The sequence below is a fragment of the Neovison vison genome, chromosome 7, assembly GCF_020171115.1.
Source record: "Neovison vison isolate M4711 chromosome 7, ASM_NN_V1, whole genome shotgun sequence".
NCBI classification, from domain to species: domain Eukaryota; kingdom Metazoa; phylum Chordata; class Mammalia; order Carnivora; family Mustelidae; genus Neogale; species Neogale vison.
Genome location: NC_058097.1, coordinates 158,623,302 through 158,651,184, shown reverse-complemented (window position 1 = coordinate 158,651,184; position 27,883 = coordinate 158,623,302). Strand labels below are relative to the sequence as shown.

The window sequence follows — 27,883 nt, the reverse complement described above, 5'->3', positions numbered from 1 at the left end:
TGATTACTGATTCAGTTTCATTGCTGGTATTTGATCTGTTCAAATTTTCTATGTCTTCTTGCTTCAATTTTGGTAGGTTATATGTTTCTAGGAATTTATCCATTTCTTCTAGTTTGTCCAATTTTTTGGCATATAATTTTTCATAATATTCTCTTATAATTCTTTGTATTTCTGCGATGTTGATTATTTCTCCTCTTTTGTTTCTGATTTTGTTTATTTGGGTCCTCTCTCTCTCTTTTATGAGTCTGACTAGAGGTTTATTAGTTTTGTTGATCTTTTCAAAGAATCAATTTCTGGTTTCATTGATCTTTTATCTTTATTTATTTATTTATTTTAGTTTCTGTATAATTTATTTCTGCTCTAGTCTTTATCATTTCCTTTCTTCTGTTGTTTTTGGGTTTTGTTTATTTTTCTGATTCTAGATGTTTCAGGTGTAGAGTTAGTTAGATTGTTTATTTGAGATTTTTCTTTTTCTTTAAGTAGGCCTGTCTTGGTATAAACTTCCCTCTTAGAATGACTTTTGCTGTATGCCAAAGATTTTGGACTGCTGTGTTTTCATTTTCATTTGTCTGCATGTAATTTTTTTAAATTTCTTTTTTGGTTTCTTGGTTGACCAATTCATTGTTTAGTAAGTTGTATGTTATTTAACATGCATGTACTTGTGCTTCTTCCAGATTTTTTTCTTATGGTTGATATCTAGTTTCATGGTGTTGTGGTCAGAAAAGATGCATGGAATGACTTAATATTTTTTAATTTGTTGAAGTTTATTTTGTGGCCTAATATGTGATCTGTTCTGGAAAATGTTCCATTGATCTGCAAATATATACAGATATATATTTGCTATATATTTAACAAAGTACAACATACATTCATGATAAAAGCACTCAACAAAGCAGGTTTAGAGGAACTATACCTCAACATAATAAAGGTCTTATATGTAAACCCATAGCTAACATCTTATTCAACGGGGAAAAACTAAGAGCTTTTCCCATAAGTTCAGGAACAAGACAAGGACATCATTCTTATTCAACATAGTACTGGAATTCTAGCCACAGCAATCAGACAAGAAAAATAAATAAAATGCATCCAAATTAGTAATAAAGAGGTAAAACTTTCATTATTTACAGATGATATACTATATATAGAAAACCCTAAATACTCCACCAAAAGACTACTAAAACTGATAAGTGAATTCAGTGAAGTCACAGGATACAAAATCATTGTAGAGAAAACAGGTGCATTCTTATACACTAATAATGAAGCAGCAAAAAGTGCAATTAAAATAACAATCCCAGTTACAATTTCACCGAAACCAGTAAAATATCTAGGGATAAACTTAACTAAGGAGGTAAAAGCCCCGTACTCTGAAAACTGTAAAACTGATGATATTCGAGATGACACAAAGAAAGGGAAAGATATTCCATGCTCATGGGTTAGAAGAACAAATATTGTTAAGATATCTATATTACCCAAAGGAATCTACACATTTAATATAATCCCTATCAAAATACCAATAGCATTTTTCACAGATTTAGAACAAACAATCCTAAAATTTGTATGGAACCACAAAAGACCCTGAATAGCCAAAATAATCTTAGAAAAACAAAACCAGAGGTATCATAATTCCACTCTTCTTTAAATTATATTACAAAACTGTAATAATCAAGACAGTACAGTACTTGAATAAAAATAGACACATAGGGGTACCTGGGTGGCCCAGTGGATTAAAGCCTCTGCCTTTGGCTCAGGTCATGATCCCAGGGTCCTAGGATTGAGCCCCCATCGGGCTCTCTGTTCAGCAGGGAGACTGCTTCCTCCTCTATCTGCCTGCCTCTCTGCCTACTTGTGATCTCTGTCAAATAAATAAATAAAATCTTTTAAAAAAAGTAGACACATAGATCAATGGAGCAGAACAGAAAATTCAGAAATAATCCCACAGTTATATGGCCAATTAATCTTCAACAAAGGAGGAAAGAATATACAATGGGAAAAAGACAGTCTCTTCATCAAGTGGTATTGGGAAAACAGGAGAGCTACATGCAAAAGAGTGAAACTGGACCACTTTCTCACCATACACAAAAATAAGTGCAAAATGTATTAAAGACCTAAATGTGAGGGACGCCTAGGTGGCTCAGTCAGTTAAGTGTCTGCCTTCCACTCAGGTCATGATCCCAGGTTTCTGGGATCAAGTACCATGGGAATCCTCACCAGAAGCCTGTTTCTCCCTCTCCCTGCTTCTCCCTCTGCTTGTGCGCTCTCTCTCTCTCTTTTTTTTTTTCTCTTTGACAAACAAATAAGATCTTAAAAAAAAAAAAAAAAAAAAAGAAGACCTAAATGAGAACTGAAACCATAAAATCCTATGAGAGTACAGGCAGCACTTTCTCTAACATTGGCCATAGCAACAATTTTCTAGATATGTCTCCTGAGGCAAGGGGGGAAAAAAGCAAAAATAAATTATTGGGACTACATAAAAATAAAAAGTCTCTGTACAGAGAAGGAAGCAATCAATAAAACTAAAATGCAACCTACTAAATGGGAGAAGATATTTACAAATGACATATCAGTAAACAGTATTCAAAATACATAAAGAACTTACATAACTCAACACCAAAAAAAAACCCCCAAATAATCCAATTTAAAAATGGGCAGTGGGCGTCTGGGTGGCTCAGTGGGTTAAAGCCTCTAGCTTCAGCTCGGGTCATGATCTCAGGGTCCTGGGATTGATCCCACAGTGGGCTCTCTTCTCGGCAGGGAGCCTACTTCTTCTCCTCTCTCTGCCTGCCTCTCTGTCTACTTGTGATCTCTGTCTGTCAAATAAAGAAATAAAGTCTTTAATAAAATAAAATAAAAATGGGCAGAAGACACACACAGATATTTCTCTGAAAGAGACATACAGATGGCCAATAGACACATGAAAAGATGCTCAACAGCACTCATTATCAGGGAAATGTAAATCAAAACTACGATGAGGTATCACCTCACACCTGTCAGAATGGCTGAAATCAAAAACGCAAGAAATACAAGAATTGGCAAGGATGTGGATGAAAAGGAGCCCTTGGGCGCTGCTGGGTAGGGTCAAACATAATTACCCTTATTACAATGCCTATATTTCCTTTATTCTCTTTTACCAGAATGACAACTTGAGAAACACCAATGTAACCTGCATTTCTCTAGGTCTGTTAAAGCAGAATCCTGCTTCTTGAAAAAGAGTAACTCTCTGGGTTATTCCAGAAGTAGGACACTCAGATGTGCTCACAAGCAACTATGGTCACCTTTTACATGGCATTAAGTTTCTTCCCACTGCTCTTGGCCTAATTACACTCCAGTGAGTACTATCATATCTCCTACTAGATGCATTCACCACGTCTGCTTGTTACTTTCTTTCTGACCAAACATCATGACTTTCTCCTCTAGGTATCACCACAGCTACCAGATACCACTGCCTCTGCTAATCCCTGCTTCTATATCCTCTGGGAACTGCCACACTCACAAGGAACCACTGACTATGCCGAATTCTTCTGTTGTTTCCCTGGTTATATTCTAGTTCGCATCTACCAAGTAACAATGCTGCTTCACCAGATGATGACTTGTCTACTAGAGACTGCTGCCTTTCCCTTCAGTTACCACAAAAGCCTTCAGGCACTGCCATCTCTGCCAGGTATTACTGCAGTTACCATTGCCTAACACTAGTGCTGATGCACTGGAATCCCTGAGTTCCCAAAGTTAAGAAATGTGTCTAGATAGGTTTGTGGGATTTAGCAAAATAAATACCAGAAACATCCAATTAAGTCTGAATTTCAGTCAATAACAAATAATATTTAGTTGTAAGTATGTCCCATATACATGTGTGAAGTAGGCATACTTGAGGCATACTTACACTAAAAAATTATTTATTGCTTACCTGAAATTCAAATTTAACTGAATGTCATGTATTTTATCTACCAATCCTAGTGTATGACAAGATAAGAATTAGTACTTCTTGTTCCATTTGTACTTAACTCCATTAGAAATGGACACAGCAGGGGTGCCTGGGTGGCTCAGTTGGTTAAGTGGCTAATTCTTGGTTTTTGGCTCAGGTCATGACATCAGGGTCCTGGGATCCAGCCCTGCATTGGACTATAGCAGTACTTACCATAAGCTAATATACTGTCATTTTAGTGCAGACAGCTTTGCAGATTTTACGAGCATCCCTCGATAAATCTGTGACTTAGATTTAGTTTCACGGGAATTGGTTCATGGACAAAATTTAGTCAAAACTGCCTTGTTCCATCTAACTCAGCTAAGGATTTACTCCCCATCTAAGTCTTTATTACATGGTCATTCATAATGGCCTGACTTCTTTTTCCCTTCAGATGACCTCTCTTCCAAGGAGGAAAAAAGAAAAAAAAAAGAGAGCAATAGAGGGGGAAGTTATCCCTATGAGATATTAAAATGTATTATAAAATATCTATAATCAAAAACAAGTGCACTAGCACTAGTGCATGAAAAGACCAGTATACAGAATAGACATCTCACAAATAGACCTAAATTTGTATAAGAATTCAATAGATGGTTTTAATTTTATTTTTTAAAGATTTTATTTATTTGTCAGAGAAAGAGAGAGAGAGCACAAGCAGGGGGAGCGGTAGGCAGGGGGGAAAGTAGGCTCCCCGCTGAGCAAGGATCCTGACATGGGACTTGATCCCAGGACCCTGGGATCATGACCCGAGCCAAAGGAAGAAGACTAACCAACTGGGCCACCCAATATATGGTTTTTAAAAGGGGACAAATAAGATAGGAGGGGGAAAGATGGACTAAATTGTATTGGAACAAATGGAGAATTGCTTAGTAAAAAGGATAAAATCAGATCTACCTTTCACATAGTATGCCAGGATAAATCCCAGATGGGTCAAAGATTTAAATGTAATAAATGAGGGACACCTGGGGGGCTCAGTCAGTTAAGCTGCTGCCTTCAGCTTGGGTCATGGTCCTGGGGTCCTGGGATTGAGTCCCACATTGGGCTCCTTGCTCAGTGGGGAGTCTGCTTCTCTCTATGCCTCTCTCTGCCACTCTTCCTGCTTGTACTCTCTGTCTCTGTCTCTCTCTGACAAATAAATAAATAAATAAAATCTTTTAAAAAAATGTAATAAATGAAACCTTATAACTAGAAGAAAATATGGATGCGTTCCTTTATAATCTAGAAGAAAAGAAAATCTTCCTAACTATCATGCAAAATCCAGAAGCAATAAGGACATGATTGGTATCTTTATGAAGCCTAGACTATATATATATTTTGAAAAATCTGACCACATAAAAATAAAAAAGTTTGCATGGCCCCAAATCCCAAAGTCAAAAGACAAGTGATAAAGTGTGAAAAGGTACCTGTGATTTAAAACATAGTAAAGGGCTAATATATTTAATACATGAAGAGCTCTTAAACACACAAAAAAATTTAGCCCACTGTGGAAAATAGACAAAAGAATAGACAATTCACAATAAAAACGAAAATCGTTCTTAAATATAAGAAATCAGCTCACTATCACTCATAATAAGAGAAATGAAAATTAAAACTAATTCCTGCTATACCATTTTTACAGATTGGCACAAATTCAAAAATGTGACAGAATATTCTTCTGACCCAGGTACACAGAGCACTCTCATACATTGCTGCTGAGAATTCTTCCCCTAGAGAGAACTTTGATAATACCTGGCAAAAAAAAGTGAAATTACTTACATAAAAGATGATTCACTGTTCAACTCAATGGGTAAAATCAATCATGTCCATCAAAAGGGGTTTAGTCGAAGAAACTATGATAAATCCATATGTTGGAATTCTATGTAGTTGTCAAAAAATGAGGCAAATCTCTAAAATATCTATTCTTTAATTACTCTAATTACTAAGTGATCTTCAGGATATATCTCTAAGTTAAAAAAAAAAAGAAGTCACTGAACACTATACTTTCTGTAGGAATGGTGTGGAAAACACAAACATGTTTTTACTTCCATTTTTATTTGTGTGTGTATGCATTTGTTTATATTTGCAAAAATCTTGTAAAGAAAGACCAAAATGTTTAAATATAGGAAAATGAGGGACGCCTGGGTGGCGCAGTTGGTTGGATGACTGCCTTCGGCTCAGGGCGTGATCCTGGAGTCCCGGGATCGAGTCCCACATCGGGCTCCCAGCTCCATGGGGAGTCTGCTTCGCTCTCTGACCTTCTCCTCGCTCATGCTCTCTCTCACTGTCTCTCTCTCTCAAATAAATAAATAAAATCTTAAAAAAAAAAATAAATAAATATAGGAAAATGAGGTAACAGGGTAGAGGACTGGAAATAGGCATGATACTTCTCCAAATGTGCCTTATTATATAGTTATAACTTTGGAAACAGTGAAAACTTTAACATTTCAAAAGTGAAGTAAACTTAAGAAGCAATTTCTAAAAATAAAAAAACAAACTGCGGAACCACTAAAAAAAGAATTATTCCAAGGGTCTAGAACACAGCTATTTTGACTCTATATTTTAGCAATACATATTTTAAGGACAAATAGAGCAGTAAGTACATGTAAACTTTACTCAGTAACCAAATAGTCAGTAGTAATACTGTTATTTTTATTTTGAATCTATTTTCTACACCTTATAGTATAAATAATTACTTAATGTTATTAGGTAATAATATTTTCAATGTGAGATTAAAGAGATAAAACTATTTAAATTAGTGTTTTATTTAAAATCCTGTAATATTAAATTTAATTTAGGAATAATAGTATGAATTCTAAATTGTTATTTTCTTTTCAAACATATATATTCCCAAAAAACAAATAAAAAATATATATTCCCTATATTTTTATATATTTTTCCCTATATTTTTATATATATATAAAAAAATATATATTTCCCTATATTTTTTATATATATATATATTCCTGTCCTTTGAAAAGGACTAGAAGTAAGGACAATCTAATAACTATGAAATATATCTAGAAACCAGAGTGTAGTCTCTAAATATCATTCCTCATTGAAAGGATCCAGAACCTTGGAGGAATGGTTCATTCCAGGTCTAGAAGATAGAGGATAAGACAGGGAGGGACCAGAATGCAAGAAAGTTGTCTTGTCAAAAAGATACTATGATATGATTACAGTTGGCTAAAGATGGAACTATACAACAAAAGTAATACTAAATGCAATTGATCAAATATATAAAACCCACAAATTTGTAGTTATACTAAAACAAATTTAAATGCCACACATTGGACATGATTGCTAGTAATTAGGTACCAAGTCCTTAAAAGTAAAAAATTTGGCATTTTTCTTGACTTTCCTGTATGGACAGTATTTCAAGGTAACCAAATAGCCCTAGTTCATTGAAAAGTTGTGTTTTGGTTTTTTTTTACAGAAATGACACTGATAAATAATTAGAGAGTCACCATTTTGTAATTCCTAATAAAATGGATTCAGACTACCATCCTAATAGATACAATTATTAGATAAAATATTGATGAGAACCCCAATGATCAGTCTTAAAGTGGGACAAGCAGATATTGTGGGCTTCCTGATGTAACATGAAGCACACAGTAGCACCTATAAAGTATTCTTGCCAGAAGAGTCTGATGGAATCTGAATCTAATCAAACCTCTAAAGCCAAACTTCATTTCTAGAAAATGGGGTGGGGGGGAGACAAAGAAGATGGCACTACAAGGAAGAAAACACATAAATCCAGAATGTAGGAATAGTCTATACAACAACTGACCTAATGTGATAGTCTGTACATGTCAATGCGGCCAGACTTCAGTCCCTAGTTATTTCAAGCAAACACTAATCTAAGTGTTGCTGTAAGGGTATTTTGTCTATGCAATGAAGTCCATAGTCAAGTGACTTTAAGTAAGGGAGATTATCCTACATAATCTGGATGGGTCTGATTCATCAGTTGAAAGAATTTAAGAGCAGAACGGAGGCTGTTCAGAAAAATTCTGTGCATAGTGGTTTCAGCTCATGCCTACGAGTTCCATTTCTATCTTGTCTTACCAGCTCTCGAAACTGAGTAAGCCAATTCTTTGCAATAAATCTCTTAGTATGTATCTCCTACTTATTCTGTTTCTCTGGTGAACCCCAATACACCCAGTTTCTGCAATAAGGTATTAGTATGAAAAAAGGAGGGGGAGAAGGACTATTCTCAATTAAAAGAAATTTCAACTATAACAATCAAAAAGTAGTGAGAGTACAAATTATTTTTTTTAAGATTTTATTTATCTATTTGACAGACAGAAATCACAAGTAGGCAAGAGAGGCAGGCGGGGAGAGAGGAGGAGGAAGCAGGTTCTCCGAGAAGCAGAGAGCCCAATGTGGGACTCGATCCCAGGACAGAGGCAGCCGATTGATAGTATTACAACACTGATGTGACAGCTAGGGAAGAGAATGTTAACTTGTCTCCAAGCCAAAAATGGTTGTCAGAGAAGTAGATTCCTCTGATTTCAGTAAGGCAGAAAGTGTTCAAAGGAAAAGCAAGTAAGGACAGAGGAGTTGTAGGCAGGAGAATGGGAATTCCTGAGGTCAAACTGAGGTAGCTAAGGGAGAGAGGAAGCTAGTTTGGAGTAAGTGAAGATGAGGTATGCCAAAGCAGAGTGAACTATAAAGAGTTGCAGAGGTCAGTGACCGTAGGCCATAGCAATAAAGGATTGTGGGGGAGAGTGTTAGGAGGTGGTTTGAAATGACATGGTAATAATGGGAGTAGGCAGTATATAGAATGACTCTCCTCAAGATCCAGGTAGATCTTTGAGGCAATGAGATGGTAAAATCATCCATTTAAAATAAGTTCCCAAACACTGGGTTCCATTTTCTTGATATGCTCTGGCCTAATACTGAACACCAGCACCTTTATGGTATAGACTTAATAAAGACGATGTTTTAAGCTGCTTAGTTTGGCAGCAAGATACAAGATGGACCGAATAAATATGTTTCAGAATAAGTTGATTGGCTAAGATGTTGTTATATTAAGCTATCTGTCAGATACCAATGAACTTATATTGAGATGGTAATATGGAATGGGTTAAGCTCAATAGTAGAAATATAATGAAGTAAATAAAACTTGTGGTTCTGAAATCAGATAGTGGATTTGAATCCCTGCTCTACCATTTATGAGCTACATGCCTTTGGGCAATTTATTTAACCTTTGTAGGACTGTTTTCTATAAAATTGAGATGATATTGATATCTGTCTTTTAGGGCTATTGTGAGGCTTACGTGAGATAATACATATAGAATACTTTTGGTACCTGGTACACACTAAGAACTCAAAAAAAAAGGATAAAAAAATAAAACTAGAAGGCGCCTGGGTGGCTCGGTGGGTTAGGCCGCTGCCTTCGGCTCGGGTCGTGATCTCGGGGTCCTGGGATCGAGTCCCGCGTCGGGCTCTCTGCTCGGCGGGGAGCCTGCTTCCCTCTCTCTCTCTCTGCCTGCCTCTCTGCCTACTTGTGATTTCTCTCTGTCAAATAAATAAATAAAATCTTTAAAAAAAAAAAAAAAAAGAAATTTTAAAGAAAGTACAGAACAGCATGACAGAATGCTTTAGGAGACAGAAAGAAATCTCTTCATAAGTTTTAGCCTGGGAGACCAGAAGGTATACTGAAGCTCCTTTGATAAGGAGGTTGTTGAATTCAGGTGCCCATTACTGTAGTATATTTATTTCTCTGGGAGATACTCTATATAAATACAGAAATACAGGATTAGAACATGATGAAGGATAACAACAGACAATGTTGATTAGGAAATTATCTGAATACAGATGATTTGAGTTCCTCAAATTTTCAAAAATAAAAGCAGAAAACTGAGGACAGAGCTTGAGAAGAAACAACCAGAAAAGACATAAAAACCTTAAAAGGGGGTTACCTGGCTGGCTCAGTGGGTTAATCCTCTGCCTCCAACTCAGGTCATGATCTCAGGGTCCTGGGATAAAGCCCCGCATTGGGCTCTCTGCTCAGCAGGGAGACTGCTTCCCCCTGCCTCTCTGCCTGCCTCTCTGCTTACTTCTGATCGATCGATCTCTCTCTCTCTGTCAAATAAATAAGATCTTTAAAAAAATAATAAATTTTTTAAAAACCTCAAAATGCATCATCCTAGAATATGATGAAGCTCTAATCTTAATTATAGGTAGCCAGTTGTTCCTCTGTATTCTACACTAATATAATTAAAAGCAGTAATGTATTGAGGAAAAGCACTACACTGGTGGCCAGGAAATCTGGATTCTAATCCAGTTTAGTTATTTTGCTCTGTGCTCCTTAGGTGAATCACTTGTCATCTTTGGAGCTCAGTTTCCTCATCTACAAAGGAAGAATGCTGGACTAAATGATGTATTAGTTCTTTTAACTTCATGATTTTATGAATAAATATAGGAAGTTAAAAATGTTTATAATCCAGGGCGCCTGGGTGGCTCAGTGGGTTAAGCCACTGCCTTCGGCTCAGGTCATGATCTCAGGGTCCTGGGATCGAGGCCCGCATCGGGCTCTCTGCTCAGCAGGGAGCCTGCTTCCTCCTCTCTCTCTGCCTGCCTCTCTGCCTGCTTGTGATCTCTCTCTGTCAAATAAATAAATAAATAAAATCTTTAAAAAAAAATGTTTATAATCCAAAAATCACTCAGGGCCTTCCTCATATTTTCCCATGGTCCTGTCACAGATGTTTAATAACCTTACAAAAAGCAGGAAGCATTCAACATATTTTCCTAGAAAAAAAGTTTCAAAAGTCTCTCAGATTTTCCTGATCTTCACTACAGGGCTGTGTTTACTACAATTTTATTGAAGCCTCTATATATTTTTTAAAGGTTTTGTTTATTTATTTGACAGAGAAAGAGCACAAGCAGAGGGAGCAGCAGGCAGAGGAAGAGAGAGCAGCAGGCAGAGGAAGAGGGAGAAGCAGGCTTCCCACTGAGCAGAGAGCCTCATGCAGGACTCTATCCCAGAACCCTGGGATCATGATCTGAGCCGAAGGCAGCCACTTAGCAAACTGAACCAGCCAGGCGTGCTGAAGCCTCCGTATTTTAATGGGTAAATACCTGTGTAAAATATGAAAATCTGAATACATATTACAAATTATAATATTCATTGCAAAAGGATCCATTCCTCTTATAAAAGAATTAACTTAGTGGTTTCTTCTTCCATAACTCTTGCTATTTATATTTACAGTTCCCTACAAACACTTTCCTATACCTTTTTTATATGTAGGAAAAATAAAGGTTTCCTTAGCTTGCTACAAAATGACTTTGTAATTCCTATCTCAGAATTTCTAATCTCTTCTATTACAATGTGTAAGATAATCCTTATTACTGTCTTAAGGTTTTATTATTTTAGTTAAATCATTATGCTTTGGCAAATTCAGGGGAAAAAGCTCTTATGATGAGAAGAAATTATCTAGAGATGTTGATAATAATACTAATTTTAAAACATATTAATCTTGTAATCTCTCTTATAGTGCAATCTTCACTATACTCTCTATGAAATATAAAAAGGACTACTTGAATTTTAAAGCAATGCAAGGATATTCTGACTCCCAGGCTCAGATTAGGCTGTAATATAAAGCCTTTTAAAATTTAAATGGGTTGTTTTTCCCTCCCAAATTTATGAGGTATAATTTGCATATAATAAACTGCATATGATAAAAATATACAATTTGAGAAGTTCTGACATATGTATTCATCTGTGAAACCATCACTACAATCAAGAAAATTAACGTGTCCATCGTTACAAAATGTTTCCCCTTTGTGATTCCGCCCTCCCTCCCATCTCAACACCTCATTTTTCATCCCTCCCATCCCACTGGTCTCCTTTTATCACTATAAATTGGATTTTCTAGAATTTTAAATTAAAGGAATCACACAGTTTGTATTCTTCTTTGCCTGGCTTCTTTCACTCAGAAATCTATTCTGAGTCTATCATTTGTTCATTCCTTCTTATTGTCAAGTAGTATTCCATTGTATAGATATACCACAGTTTGTTTCCATTCACCAGTTGATGGGGATTTGGGTTGTTTCTAGTTTGGTCCTATCACAAATAATGCTGAAATGAGTATTTATAGTCTTTGTGGGTAAATACCTAGGAGTGGAATGGCTGTATCATATGGTAGGTGTTATGTTTATTTTAGCTTTTAAAGAAATGGCCAAATTTCCACTTTAAGAAATGGTCCGACTTTCCAAAATAGTTACATGATTTTATATTCTTAAAATGCAGTATATAAAAATTCCAATTGTTCCACATCCTTGTCAACAATTTGTATGATCAGCCTTTTTAATTTTAGCCATTCTGTGACCAGGGTGCATGGTGATACTTAATGGTACTTCTACTTTGCATTTCCCTGATGACTAATGATGCTAAGCATCTTCTCATGTGTTTGTCATCAATGTATCTTCATCAATGAGGTGTCTTTTTTTTTAAGATTTTATTTATCTATTTACAGACAGAAATCACAAATAGGCAGAGAGGCAGGCGGGGGGGGGGGAAAGAAGGCTCCTGGCCTAGCAGAGAGCCCAATGTGGGGTTCGATCCCAGGACCCCGAGACCACGACCCGAGCTGAAAGCAGAGGCTTTAACCCACTGAGTCATCCAGGTGCCCCAATGAAGTGTCTTGTTTTAAATTTGATGGCCAATTTTAAAAATTTGGTTCTTTGCTTACTGACTGGTAATTACAAGTTCTTTGTATATTCTGATAGAAGTCATCAAATATATGCCTTGCAAATACCTTCTCCCACTCTATGGCTTATCTTTTTACTTATGTTTTGAAAAGAAGTTTTAATTCTGATAAAGTAAAATTTGTTAATTTCTCCCTTCTACGATTTATGCTTTTTGTGTCATATTTAAGAAATCTTTGCCAAATCCAAAGTAACTGAGTTTTTTTTCTTATACTGTTGTCTATGAGTTTTAGAATTTGGAGAACTTAGATTTTCCTGTTTCTTCAACTGTAAAATGAAGGTATTAATAATACCTACCTCATAGGATTGCTATGAGGTTTAAACTAATACCTTTAAAGTACTTAGAATAGGTCTTGTTCTAATGATCAATAAATATTATCCATTATTAGAGGGCAGGATTAATTCTTCACAGGATAAATCTACAAATGACTGAAGGGCGGGTGCCCAAACATTAAGAATTATAAATAGTTTAAATTAGCTGCTAAGTAGCTTAATTTAGTTTAATCTACCATAAGTAGTTTAAATCTGAGTTTAAATCCTTGCTCTGCTGTTTACTGGCTATGTAACTTTGAGCAAACTACTTAAACAAGAGCATGCCTGGAAGGTGACCTAGTATATAGTGTGTGGCCCACAACACACTCTGTGTGTGTGTGTGTGTGTGTGTGTATACACACACATACTATACGTGTTTAACGGACTGCGACAGTATCACCAGCATGTGTTCATAACAATCGCTGCCACCTATGAGATGCCATCTGTGAGATGGGGACCCTGTGCTAATTACTTCCCATACAGTCTTCTACTGTATAAATTGGATTGTCTAAAATTTTAATTTTTTCTAGTCTTCTACGCTTCCTAACTGCAGCCAAGTGAGTATAATCGGCCCACTCCGGGTAAAGCAACAAACAAGATTACCTTTGTGTAGCTATGACCAGTGGGAGGTTGGAGGCCTAATAAGGCGGGGTTTGGACTCCAACCCCGGACCAAACCCGGGATTTACAGTGCGGCCTTTGTCAACAGCTGGGCCCTCGACAGCTGCTGGGGAGATGTCTCCAGGAGAGGCGGCAGCCGGCCAGGCTAGCGGCAAGTCCACCTCACAGGGCCGCGCCTCAAGGAGCCTGCCAGGCGAGGCTTCACCCGCCCCCTCCTGGGCCGCCACCCTCCCCACTCCGACGGCCTCAGGGAGCTCGGAGGTCGAAGGTTCTCAGACAAAGCGGCTCGAGAGAGCGGGAGCCAAGGACTGTCGGGAGAGGTTGGCCACCGTTTCCAGGCAACACGCTGGGGGGGGGGCGGGGGCAGAGCTGTGCGTCACTGAGGTGCGACCCGGTCGCAGGCCGAGGCGGTGTCGCCGCCGCCTGCGGGTCTGAGCGGCGGGCTGAGGCGGAGGTGCCACTGCCGGAAGCGCGATGCCTTGAACCTGGGGTGAGCTGCCCAGTGCCGTCCTTTCGCCATTTCCCTTCCTTGTTGCTCCAAGACCCTAGGGCTGGGAAGAGAGACACCCGCCGGTCCTCCGCTGCGGGGAGGCGCGTCACTGGGGAAACAGGCCTGGCCCCGCCACCCTTCGTAGGCCTCGGCTTAGGGCGCAGCGCTGGCTTGGGAGGCCCTTCCGTGGACGCTATGTCCCCAACCAGTTTCCAGTGACCGGGGCTGCAGATGTCTTGTCCGGTAGGAAGGGTGATTCGGGGGAACCAGGAGAGAGTGTGTCCTCCTCGAGCCGGGAACCGCTTTTGAATATTGCCGCCGGCGCAGTCAGTGGGCCAGCGGACGTAGCTGTTGGTTAAAAGTGCAGGTGCGCTCGAGGAGGGGCACAGGCGGCTAGGATGGCCAGAGGGTGGCGGGTGTACTTAGCAAACACACCGAGGCTGCAGAAACCTGTGTGCCCCTGCCGCACTCGACACCCCAGATTAGAAACCCTTGCCTCGGGCGATAGCTCAGAAATGGTCAGGTGGGTCTGTGTAGCCGGTCCCCGGTTGCTAAATTACCTTACACTGCCCGTCCTCCCAAAGGGCTTGCCTGATCGAACCGGCTGCCTTGGCCCGATCGGAGACAAAAAGTTATCTTGCTAATAATTGTAGTAACTATTCTTGGAAAGGAAGCCTTCTGTGTTAGCGTTTGCAGTGATTTATTCTTTTATGTGTATTGTGTTACCAAATGTGGATTTTCTGCTGTTATTCAAATTTATCCCTAGCCCTTTTATTAAATTACAGTCTACGTTCATATTCCAGCCCTGTCCTATTTCATGTTGCCAAATGATTTAGTTCTTTCCTCTGGTATATTTATAAAGCTACCTTAACACTTACTGTGGTTTGTAGGTCTTAGATCTTCTGCATAAAGTTATTTTTCTGCTCTTCTCTGTCCATTCAGAATTTCATCTGGGCTATGAGGTGCCATGGATCAACAATCCTAAATCAGTAACCTCTATACTGAAGTCACTTTTAAGAAATGATGCTTTCTGAATTGAAAACTCAAAAGTAGTATGGATTTTTGTCCTTCCCTTTTATTCTCCCTGACTGTGGTTTCTAAGTGGTTTCCTCCAGAATATGATCCTAGGTTTCAAAATGTGTTCTTTTTCATTTGGTGTAAGTGAACTGTGTAAACTGATCCTGATCCTTCTTACTTCATGTCTAAACACTTAACACACTTCTGTTCCCCTTCTTCCAAAAAGGCTGGGGAGGTCCAGAGAGAGTTCTTACAAGTCTAGTTAGTGTGTATTTCTAAATATGAAATGTATTTAGCAAGCACAGCAATGCTATCAAAAATCCATAGTCTTAATCTCAAGTACTCTCTTTTGGTAGTTTTTCTTTCTTTAATTTTTTTTTTTCTTCTTAAGATCTTTGAGGGGCACCTGGGTGGCTCAGTGGGTTAAGCCTCTGCCTTCGGCTTGGGTCATGATCTCGGGGTCCTGGGATGGAGCCCCGCATAGGGCTCTCTGCTCAGCCGGGGAGACTGTTTCCCCCTCTCTCTGCCTACTTGTGATCTCTCTCTCTCACACACACATAAATAAATAAAATCTTAAAAAAAAAAAACTTTGAGCCCAGAACAAGTATTCCAGCTCCTATAGTAACTGGTCTAATTGTTTCCTTATGAACCTGTTAATAGCTGCTATTAATTTCTTGTCTTGCAGACCAGCTGATATCTGGTTACAGATCTAGAATTTGATTAAGCAGTGAGTAGTAAAATAAATAGTACCCTTAAGGATCTAGTTTTTAGAACTTAGTTTTTACCACTGATGTTAAAGCTAACTTAACAATGAATGTAGTTGATGATTATTTCAATTATAAATATCATTTTTGTGAATAAAGAAGTAGATACAAAAATTCATGGAGAACAGGTTTCAGAGAGGTTTTCTAAATACTACAGTACTTGTCATCTAGTCATTTTTACTGTACTTTCAGGCTTCTTAGCTTTGCTTTAATCCTTTTATGAATGGATATGGTTTAAACATTCATGGAGCTTTTTGCTTTGTTTCATTTTTTTGTTTTGCCAGTTACCCATGATGTGATTTTTATATCTTTGTAATGAATATTTGAACTACAACAATTCATTTGTTAGAAAAAGAAATGATCAAGTGTATTTTACCACCCACTAGAGAATGTGGCATTTTTGGAATTTTTGATATTCTTATGAGTTTCAAAATAACATTTATTCTTTACTTGGAAAATCCTTCAATCCTGGTTTTTTGAAAGCACATTACAGGCATACCTTGGAGATATTGCAGGTTCAGTAACAGACCACCACACAAAAGCAAATATTGCAATAGAGCGAGTCAAATGAATTTTTTGGTTTCCCAGTGTGTATAAAAGTTACGTTTATGCTATACTGTAGTCTATTAAGTGCAACAGCATTATGTCTTTAAAAAAAAAAGTATATGCCTTAATTTAAAAAATACTTTATTGCTAAAAAACGCTAACCATCATCTGAGCTTCCAGCTAGTGATTTTTTTTTTTTTTTTTTTTTTTTTTTTTTGCTGGTGGAAGGTATTACATCAGTGTTGATGGCGGTTGATTGGTCAAGGTGATGGTTGAAGGTTGGAATGGCTATGGCAGTTTCTTAAAATAAGACAGTAATGGAGTTTGCTCATTGATTGACTCTTGTTTTCATGAATGATTTCTCTCTAGCTTGTAATGTTATCAAAATTGGAATCAGTTTTCAAATTGATTTCTCAAATCCTACCATTGCTTTACCAACTAAGTTTATGTAATATTCTAAATCCTTTGTTTTCATTTAAACAGTCTTCACAACATCTTCACCAGAAACAGATTCTATCTCAGGAAACCATTTTCTTTGCTCATTCATGAGAAGCAACTCCTCATCCATTGAAGTTTTGTCGTGAGATTGCAGCAATTCAGTCACATCTTCAGGCTCTACTTCTAATTCTTGTTCTCTTGCTCTTTTCACCACATCTGCATTATCTCCTCCACTAAAGGCTTGAACCCCTCAAAATCATCCATGACCTTTAGAATCAACTTCTTTTTTTTTTTTTTTTAATTTATTTATTTGACAGAGAGAGATCACAAGTTGGCAGAGAGGAGGAAGCAGGCTCCCTGCTGAGCAGAGAGCCCGATGCGGGACTTGATCCCAGGACCCTGAGATCATGACCTGAGCCGAAGGCAGTGGCTTAACCCACTGAGCCACCCAGGCGCCCCTAGAATCAACTTCTTGCAAACTGCTGTTCACATTGATTTTTTTTTTTTTTAAGATTTTATTTATTTATTTGAGAGAGAGAGACAGTGAGAGAGAGCATGAGTGAGGAGAAGGTCAGAGAGCGAAGCAGACTCCCCATGGAGCTGGGAGCCCGATGTGGGACTCGATCCCGGGACTCCAGGATCACGCCCTGAGCCGAAGGCAGTCGTCCAACCAACTGCGCCACCCAGGCGTCCCCACATTGATATTTTTATCTCTTCCTATATATCATGAATGTTCTTAATGGCATCTGGAATGGTGAATCGTTTCCAGAAGGTTTTCATTTGACTTTGCCCAGATCCATCAGAGGAATTGCTGTCTTGTGGTGGTTATAGCCTCACAAAATGTTAACAAATAAGACTTGAAATTACTAATTGATCCATGAGCTATAGAATGGATGTTGTGTCAGCAGGCATGAAAACAATATTAATCTCACTGTACATCTCCATCAGAGCTCTTGGGTGACCAGGTGCTTTGTTAGTGAGCAATAATTATTTGAAATGAATCTTTTTTTCTGAGCAGTACCTCTCTACAGTGGGCTTAAAATATTCAGTAAGCCATATTGTAAACAGATGTGCTGCCAACCAGACTTTATTGTTCCATTTTTAGAATATAGGCAGAGTAGATTGAGCATAATTCTTAAGGGCTGTAGGATGACTGAAATGGTAAATGAGCACTGGCTTCAATTTAAAGTCACCAACTACAGAGGCTCCTGGATGGCTCAGTTGGTTAACCATCTGCCTTCCACTCAGATCATGATACCAGGGTCCTGGGATTGACCTTCTCCCTCTCCCTCTGCCAGCTGCACCTGCTTGCACTCTTTCTCTCTCAAATAAATAAATAAAATCTTAAAAAAAAGTAAATAAAGTCACTAACTGCACTAGCCCCTAATAAGAGAGTCAGCCTGTCCTTTGAAGTTTTGAAGCCAGGCATGGACTTCTCTCTAGCTATGAAAGTCCTAGCTGACATCTTCTTCCAGGAGAAGGCTGTCTCATCTACACTGGACGTCTGTTGTTCAGTGCTGCCACCTTCATGACTTATCTGAGATCTTCTGGATAACTCCCTGTAGCTTCTGTATCAGCACTTGCTGCTTTATCTTGCACTTTAATGTTACAGAGATGACTTCTTTCCTTAAACCTCACAAACCAACTTCTGCTAACTTCAGACTTTTCTTCTGCAGCTTCCTCAGCACACACAGCCTTCTTCGTAGAATTGAAGGGGGTTAGGACTGTGCTCTGGATTAGGCTCTGGCTTAAGGGAATGGTGTGGCTGTTTCAATCCTCTGTCTAGACCACTTAAACTTTCTCTGTTTCAGCATTGAGGCTGTTTCACTTTCTTATCGTTTGTGTTTTCCCTGGAATAGCACTTTTAATTTCTTTCAAGAACATTTCTTTTGCATTCATAACTTGGTTAACTAGTACAAGAAGCCTAGCTTTTGGCCTATTTCAGCTTTTGGCATGCCTTCTTTGCTAAGCTTAATCAGTTCTAGCTTTTGACTTAAAATGAGACAAGTGACTCTTCTTTCACTTAAACACTTAGAGGCGGTTGTAGGGTTATTAACTGGCCTAATTTCAATATTGTGTCTCGGGGAATAGGGAGGCTAATATAGAAGGAAAGAGATGGGGGAACAGCTAGTCTGTGGAGCAGTCTGAATATACATAACATTTATCAATTAAGTTTGCTATCTTATATGGGTGCAGTTCATGGCACCCAAAAATAGTCACAATAGTAACTTCAAAGATCCCTGATCACAGATTATCATAACAAATATAATAATAATGAAAAAATTGGAAATATTACAAGAATTACTAAAATGTTACAAGAAATGAAGTGAGCAAATGCTTTTGCTCCAAATAGATTTGCCCAGTGCAGGGTTGCCACACACCTTCAACTTGAAGGTGGGGGGTAAGAGGCAATATTTATGAAACACAGTAAAGCCATGTGCAATAAAGCAAGGTGTGCTTTTATATCCTGCCAGAAAGTACAAAATTATAGGTGGCATAGTAGTATGAGACCTGCTAGTTCTTTGAATCTTTTTACTGGAGATTTATCTTTTGCTGAATTCTATGTCAGTAATTGGCAAATTATATTATCATGCTGTATAGCATGATCTACTGCATGATCTAGAGGTAATTATTTGATAATATCAAATAATGAATATTTCTCAACTTATATACATGTTAATTTAGTGATACATTTTTTCAATTTTATATTTTTCTTCTATTTTTAAAATTCCAACTTCTCTCCAACTGATTAATAGGTGAATGAACAAATTAGCAAGTCAAAAGAATACTAAGTGAACAATAATAAAAAACTGTCAACAATATTTATTGTATCTGTTCATAAACATTTATTGTATGTTTATGTATCTACCAGAAGAGCGAACACAGCTTCTGTCCTCAGGAAGCCCACAGAGAGGGATGGTCAAGTGACCTAACTGATGATATGTGCTGTTTTATAAAAGAATGTGCCGAGTCACCAAAGAGGGGCACTGAAAAACCTGTGGCGGGTGGCTAGAGGGTGGCCACAACAGACTGTTTTTGTGAACATGCCCCCTTGGTTTGTTATTATAATGCATATAGATCACAGAGCCATATTTTTATGCTAGTGATGTGTATTAAAATTAGTCATTATCATTATTCTATGATATTCAAAATGAATTGTAAATTCCAGATCCTGTCCACTGAAGCAGGTTAAGAACCACTGCCCAAAAAAAAAAAAGAACCACTGCCCAGGCTCTCTTAGTGTCTAAATAGTGTCACCTTTTAATCAAAGGAGTTAGTGATTAAGTTTCCAAGATACCAACGCAATTACAGATTAAAAAGTTAATATGCTGCCTCAGATTTTAAACCTTATTCAAAGTTAGACCATCAGATCAAAACAATGCAGAAACAAAGGGACCATTTTCTAACTCAATAAATAAGTGACCGTGGCTTCTTTTTAAATATCTGTCTGGTAGGCACATTGGTTAAATTATTACATGTTTTCTTAAATATTAAGATCATGTATTTCAAAAGTTTAATTTTTTTCTTTGTTAAGTGTGTAGGTGTAATTTAAAATTTTCAGTCTAGTTAGTTAGAATTTTTTACAGCATTTGGATTGGATTCGTACATGAAAGCTAGAGAGAATTTAAGTTTCACTTTGGGAATGAAATACTAGGTTAGAAGTCACCTACTCTATTTCTCACCCAAGCAAAAATCTTCTCTAAAACTTTCTTATTAGATGAACTTCTAATCTTTAAACACCTCCACACTTCCAATGAAAACAAACTGACATACAAGAGGGCCCTTAATACCTTTGGATAATTGTGGATGATAGGAACTTTTTATTTGACCTGAATTTGCCTAATTCACACTTGCCATTCTTTTCACTGTAACTATATAAAATAAATCTTTCTTCCTCTTCTACATGAAATATCTCCAAATGTTAGAACAAACCTGTTGGAGATGAACCATGAGAGACTATGGACTCTGAAAAACAATCTGAGGGGTTTGAAGTGGCGGGGGGGGTGGGAGGTTGGGGGTACCAGGTGGTGGGTATTATAGAGGGCACAGCTTGCATGGAGCACTGGGTGTGGTGAAAAAATAATGAATACTGTTTTTCTGAAAATAAATAAATTGGAAAAAAAAAAAAAAGAACAAACCTGTTGGTTGTTACTGAATTATTATCTAGAATAAGTCACTTTTTTTCCCCCTTTTCTAGATCCATAACATCTTGTATACTCTTCCAGTTATGTTAAAATGATTAATGTCCTTTAAAAATGTGACTGCCTGGGGTGCCTGGGGTGGCCCAGTCGGCCAACTCTTTATTTCAGCTCAGGTCATGATCTCAGGTTTGTGAGATCAAGCCCTGCATCAGGCTGTGGACTGGGCATGGAACCTGCTTAAGATTTCCCTCCTCTTCGGTCCCTCCCTCACCTGTCTCTGCCTTAAAAATAAAAATAAATAAATAAATAAATAAATAAGCTTTTAACTGCCTAGAGCTGATTACAGTACTTCACTGTAGTAGACCCATTACAGAGCACAATAGGACTAGGGTCTTGATCTGGACATCTGCTTCTAGCAAGAGTTTAGGGCTATTTTAACATCATCTTGTCCTTATTTTACTGCTGACTTACTTTAATTGAAACCTTCAGACTTTATATTTTAATTGCTTTTAAGCACATCTTATCTTGTGTGTTTTTGTGCAGTTGACTTTTCAAAACATTCAAGGTTTAACTTTTAGTCGTATAATACACAACTTATTCCATTTCAGAAAATCATTATCAGTTTCAATCTTGATCCTAGGACTCAGTGGACACTATTCATTCAGACCAATTTTAGCCGTCTACTTTGATGGGCAGGCTTGCAGGCTTGTTTCAGGTCTTCAGTAAAAAGGTAAACCATCTCTTGGTACCGGTCTCCCTCTCTCTCTGCTTTAGTCACTCTAGCCCTTTTTATTAACTCTCAGCCACCATGCTCCTTCATACATTAGACTTCTGCCTATAACCTCTGCCTAAAATGTCCTTTCCTCTCCATGCTTTAGCCCCTGTTTGGCTAATTGATCTCAAGTAAAAATGTTTGCCTAAGGATTTCCCTGACACAACACTAGGTCAGACCTCCCTTTTATAGGCTTTTGTAGCACCCTGTACTTGTTTGGCGTAGCTTTTTTCATCTTATAATGTATTTATTGGTGTGATTGTTGTCTCTTCCCTGCTTTATCATATGTTCCATGATGGCAAGAACCATGGTGTTTTTTTTTTCCCTCACTATTGTATCTCCATGGCCTTAAAAAGGCCATTTACCAACACCAGTTTACAACCCCAACTCCTAATGATGTTTTTACACATTTTATACATTTATATTTTATACATTTGAATTAGAACAAGAAAAATAAGGACAAAATGTACATGTATATGTGTGGTATATGTCAGTGTGAAGTTACTGCCTTCTTGGGAAAGACTTATTTTAACATTCTTCTACTTTCCAAATTATAAATAGTTCTTTTTAAGTTTTTTGTTAAGTTTTGGGGTATTTTGTCTATTTTTGGAAACTGTCTTTACTGAGAATAAAAATAAACGTGTAAACCATGGGACTTTGGTATTTTACTAGACTATGAAACCAGAAATTAATGTTGAATACCCTAGAGACCATCTCTAAACTAAGATCTTTCTCTTTGGATACAGTTGCTATGAATCCGTTTGGCTATATTTAAAATACATAATTTCGCCTTCAGAGATTTTTTTGGTGACATGGGTCTTCCTCAATGACTTCCTTTCATTTAACTCTGTAATGTAATATTTATTGTTGCCAAGTAGATTCAGATTCAAAACAGTAATTGTTGGGTTTTCTTTTTTAGGTATAATTTTATTTTTCCTTTATTTAATGTGACTGAAAGAATAAATCTCAAGAACAGTAACTTAAATTTTAATACCAAAAGCAAATTTACATACTTATGGTTACTGAAAACTCATATTGTAAATGGTTTTATATTTTAGAGTTTAAAACATTTCATAAATATGTATAAAAATATAAATAAATAAAATATATAAATAAATAAATTTTATTTACTTATTGTAACTAAATAAAATATAAATAAAAAATATATCAATAAAATATGAATAGGTATTAAAAAGAGTTAGACCTTTATTATTTTTTAATTAAATAATAACACAGATTTCCTGGTAAACTTTTCCTATAAAATTGTTACTATTTAACCAGCTTTATATGAGCATTAATATGTGTGCAATAAAAATGATAGTTTTTGGTGAGTAGATAAAATGGAATTTCTTGGGGAGGGGAATCAGATAATTTTAATTATAATTCTTTTTTCTTCTCTTTTTAAAAATATTTATTTATTTATTTTAGAGAGATAATGCACGTGCGAACATCGACCCTCACATGCAGGGGCGGGGGCAGAGGGAGAGAGAGTCTCAAGCAGAGTCCCCGCTGGGTAGCAGGGCTGATCTCACCACTCTGAGAAAATGACCCCAATTGAAATCCAGAGTCGCAGCTCAATCAACTGAGCCACCCAGGCACTCCTGCTTTTTCTTCTTCTGACTTTATATTACAAAAAAACCCTATCAGCTATGTGACTTTGTTATTTTAACCTCTCTGTGCTTGTTTCCTTAACTATCCTGTTTCTTCATCTATGAAATGGTAATTATGGGGATTTAAATGACTGTTCATGAATACATGTAAAGTGCTTAGAAGATTGTCTCTTTAGAAGATCCACAATGGGAGTGATCAAAAGTATTAGCTGCTTTTACTATTAGTAGTAGTATTTGTGATGAACAGGGATTTTCATATTAAGTTACAGAATAAGTCAGCATAAACAAAAATACTAAACTTCATTTTCTATTTTAACCATATTCTCAATACTTAATATTCTGATAGATCATTATTTACCAAAGGAAAAAACTTTGTGGAATAAACATATTCAGTTCTTCTCTAGCCACAATTCATAGACTTACATCTTTCAAGACTTCAGTTGTTCAATAAATGTTTTGTGACTACTTTTTTAAGTCAATTCAACAACTTATTGATCTATATTGATAGTAGATTATTAAAGTAGTAATCTAGCCTTTTAACTAGAATATCACCTTCATACTTAGAAAACAAATTTTATAAACTCGAAGTTTAAAGCACCTGGAAAAGTTGAAAAGCAAACATGCTGTCTTTTTTTCTATCCTAAGCAGAAAATGGGAGGTGGTTAAATTACCTAATATTTTAGGGGCACTAGGGTGGCTCAGTGGTTTAAGCCTCTGCCTTCGCCTCGGGTCATGATCTCAGGGCCATGGGATCGAGCCCCAAATCGGGCTCTCTGCTCGGTGGGGAGCCTGCTTCCCCCACTCTCTCTCTCTCTGCCTGCCTTTCTTCCTGCCTGTGAGCTCTGTCTGTCAAATAAATAAATAAAATCTTAAATAAATAAATTACCTAATATTTTAATTTTCTTAGGTTTTCAAACCAAAAACCTGTTTAATTTTATATATTTTAACAATCAAAAGTAAGCTGCACATTTACAAATAAAGTAATTCAACAATAAATGTTATCTGGCTGATGTAATTATATATGATTGTATATCTTCATATATCATAGTGGTCACGAATATGAACAGTATATCCTATGACCCAGCAATTGCACTACTGGGTATTTACCCCAAAGATACAAATGTAGTGATCTCAAAGGGCATGTGCACCCCAATATTTATAGCAGCATTGTCCACAATAGCCAAACTATGGAAAGAGCCTAGAGGTCGATCAACAGATTAATGGATAAAGAAGATGTGGTATATATACACAATGGAATACTATGCAGCCATCAAAAGAAACGAAATCTTGCCATTTGCAATGATGCGGATGAAACTAGAGGGTATTATGCTGAGCAAAATAAGTCAGTCAGAGAAAGACAGTTATGATCTCACAGATATGAGGAATTTGAGAAACAAGACAGAGGATCATAGATGAAGGGAGGGAGAAATGAAACAAGATGGGACCAGCAAGAGAGACAAATCATAAGAGGCTCTGACCCTCAGGAAACAAACTGAGGGTTGCTGGAGTGGAGGGGGGTGGGAAGGGTTGGGTGTCTGGGCGATGGACATTGGGGTGGGTATGTGCTGTGGTGAGGGCTGTGAAATGTGTAAGCCTGATGAATCACAGACCTGTACTTCTGAAACAAACAATACATTATATGTTAATTAAAATATATATATATGCATTTTAAAATACATATATATATAGTCATTTAGGGACACCTGGGTGGCTCAGTCCAATAAGCGTCTGCCTTCTGCTCAGGTCATAATCCCATGATCCTTGGATCAAGCCCCAGAGGAGGCCTGGGGCGAGGTGGGGGTGGAGGGGGTTTCTGGGGGTGATCTCTTTAAAACAACAATGGCTATGAGGTTAGACCTGGGGCACCTGCTTTCAGAGCTGCTTCTCCCTCTATCCCCAGGAGGCAGGAAGTCCCTGTGCCTGCAGGTATCTGAAGATACCTCCTTTATGCTTTTCTTGGAGTGGGGAAAAAGCCCCCCCCCACCCAAGCCAGTTCCCCTGCCAATGCAAGGTGCTCCCTAGTCTGGGTGGGAGTTCCTGCTGTGCCACTTCCTCTCTGCAGCTCTGGGTGGGTTTCCTACACTCTACACCCAGTTCTCCACATTTAGAGGGATAGCATCTACCTCTCAATGTGGCTGCGAGGGCTGCCTGGTACAAGGCAAGTGTTCAATAAACACTGGTTGTGGTCATTAGTGTTCAAGCCAAAAAAAAAAAAAAAGAGAGAGAAGCCTGCTTCTCCTTCTCCCCCTGCAGTTCCCCTGCTTGTGCTTGTACTCGCTCTCTCTCTTTCTCTGTCAAACAAGTAAATAAAATTTGTTTTAAAAATCATTAAAAAATAAAAATATAGTCATTTAAATAAATTCCACCTTAGACACATTTAAGTCTACTGAACTCTCACTTAAAGGTATTCCTAGTTTTTCTTATTTTCTTGAAGTGATGAGTATATTGCTGTTTTTATAGTGTATATAAAAGTAACTTTTGTATATATTTGACAGATAACTATGTGAAGCAACATTGTTTCTGGATTTCAAGACATCCTTTCATCATGGGACAGCAATTTTCAGATCAGACACAGTTGGTTCTTAACAAGTTACCAGAAAAAGTAGCAAAACATGTCATATTGGTTCGAGAAAGTGGCTCCTTAACTTATGAAGAATTTCTTGGGAGAGTAGCAGAACTTAATGATATGTAAGGCTTGCTCTTTTTCATTTTATTTTTTCTACCTGACATGCCCCACATGCTATGACTGTGTAAGAGGTAACCAGAAATATTGATTGGTAAGACTGAATGTTTTAGTAGCAACAGGCAATTATATATTGAGTACCTACTGTAAGACCTGCTATGTGGCTATTTTAAAACATATATAGGAACAATGAACCAAAAAAACTTCAAATTGAATTTTAAACACAGGCTTATAAATTGATTCTTATTTGAAAGCACTAAAGGTATGCAAAATAGAAGAGAATAAGCCAATTAGCCACTCTAGAAAAAGCTTCCAGGTATAGTCAAAGGGCTCTCAGGTTTCTATACATCAGCCAATTCATCTAGTTAATAAATAAATCTTCTGTGTTTGTTCACTGAGCATTATTTTTGCCAGAGAAACACATAAATAGTAATAATTCATTTGTCACCACCAAGGAATAAGGTGTTTTTAATTAATATTTTCTAATTAGCTATACCATCTTCAAATCTCTTTAACACTTAAATAGATTTCTAAGATGGAATTTAAATTTCTCTGCCTTCTAAAAGTACATATCTAATAGAACTGTGCCTTTTCTTTGTGAATTTCTCCTTTATTATATCGGCTTTTATACTGATCTCTATAGAAGCTATTAAAATAGAATCTACTGTTACTATCCAGTCATGAAGAATAAAGAATGTCTTAAAAGCTAGTTATCTTAGAAGATAGTTTCTTTTAGAAACATCAGATTTCCTCTGAAACTAATAATACATTAATGTTAATTAATTGAATTTAAATCTTTTTAAAAAGAATTTAAAAAATAAAAAGGAACAGTGGATATCATTCATTTAAAAAAAAAAAAAGGAGAAAGAAAGAAATCCTGTATGGATATATGGATGGATCCTGTATGAATATACATATAAATTCATAGAAAATGAACTGTTAAGTATACACACTAAGTTTCTGGGAAATTGGTGAAAAGGGAGGTAGGAAAGGGAGACTGTACATTTTACTGTGTATAATTATATATTGTCTGATCTTTTATAATAAAAATATAGTCATAAAACTCTGGCATTTTATTTATTTATTAAATTATCCAAATGGTAATATTTGAGGCATTACTTCTGGGACCATATTCTTAAGGAGTAAAAATGGATTAAGAGTTTAATAGTATTGTGATGGAATGCTTTTTTAATTTTATTGTTTTGATTCTGATGAAGAGTAGTCAATGACATTTGCCATCCCTTTAGAGTCTTGGAACTTATATACGTAAACCATCTGTTCTTTAAATTTTTGCCTTTTGGCTTTAAATGCCAGATAAGTATGTCATGTAAAAGGATACACAAGGTAAGCTTACTGTGTAGTACAAAAATGACAGTAAAGAATATCTTCCTTTTATTTATTTAGCGTAGGACCTTGACTGGATTTGGTTCTTAAAACTGATTTCCATGGGTCATATTTGGGCGTTTCACAAGGGCAGTGCTGCCTGAGAATTATAAAGCTAAATCTATACAGGAAAAGCATGGCTTGATAGCTAGAAATAGCTGGGTACTAGCGCAGATAAATTACTTCCCCTGGCAGACTTTGCTACCTAGGGCTAGTTGCTTCATTGTCAGTGGCCTCTAGTTAGCTGTACATCGTTTAATTCAAAGGTGATATCACCACTGGTGCTCAAAGAGAAATGTGACTAATGATAAAAGGGAGCCACAATACTTAAGTATATATTTGATCTAATTTAAATTGGCATTAATAAGAAGATACTGAATCATCTTCTAAAAGTTCTCTATTTTTATGCTAGAATCCTATGACTCTGTAAATTAAAATTACTCTGCTAGAGGAAAACAGC

General features: G+C 37.1%; 1 protein-coding gene and 1 pseudogene across 2 annotated transcripts in view; one reads left to right on the top strand and one right to left on the bottom strand.

The window, feature by feature from the left end:
- Positions 1-13,975: 13,975 nt before the first annotated feature.
- Positions 13,976-27,883, top strand: part of RNF141 (ring finger protein 141) — a 37,735-nt gene continuing 23,827 nt past the window's right edge. The window contains exons 1-2 of one of the 2 annotated variants that reach the window (XM_044258826.1): positions 13,976-14,068; positions 25,853-26,045. In XM_044258826.1, the coding sequence (XP_044114761.1) occupies positions 25,903-26,045 (143 nt within the window). In that variant the 5' untranslated portion in view covers positions 13,976-14,068; positions 25,853-25,902. Of the gene's footprint in view, positions 14,069-14,120; positions 14,312-25,852; positions 26,046-27,883 lie in introns of those variants that run through there. The other variant, XM_044258827.1, reaches the window with a different exon arrangement.
- On the bottom strand, positions 16,627-20,784 carry LOC122913569 (annotated as a pseudogene).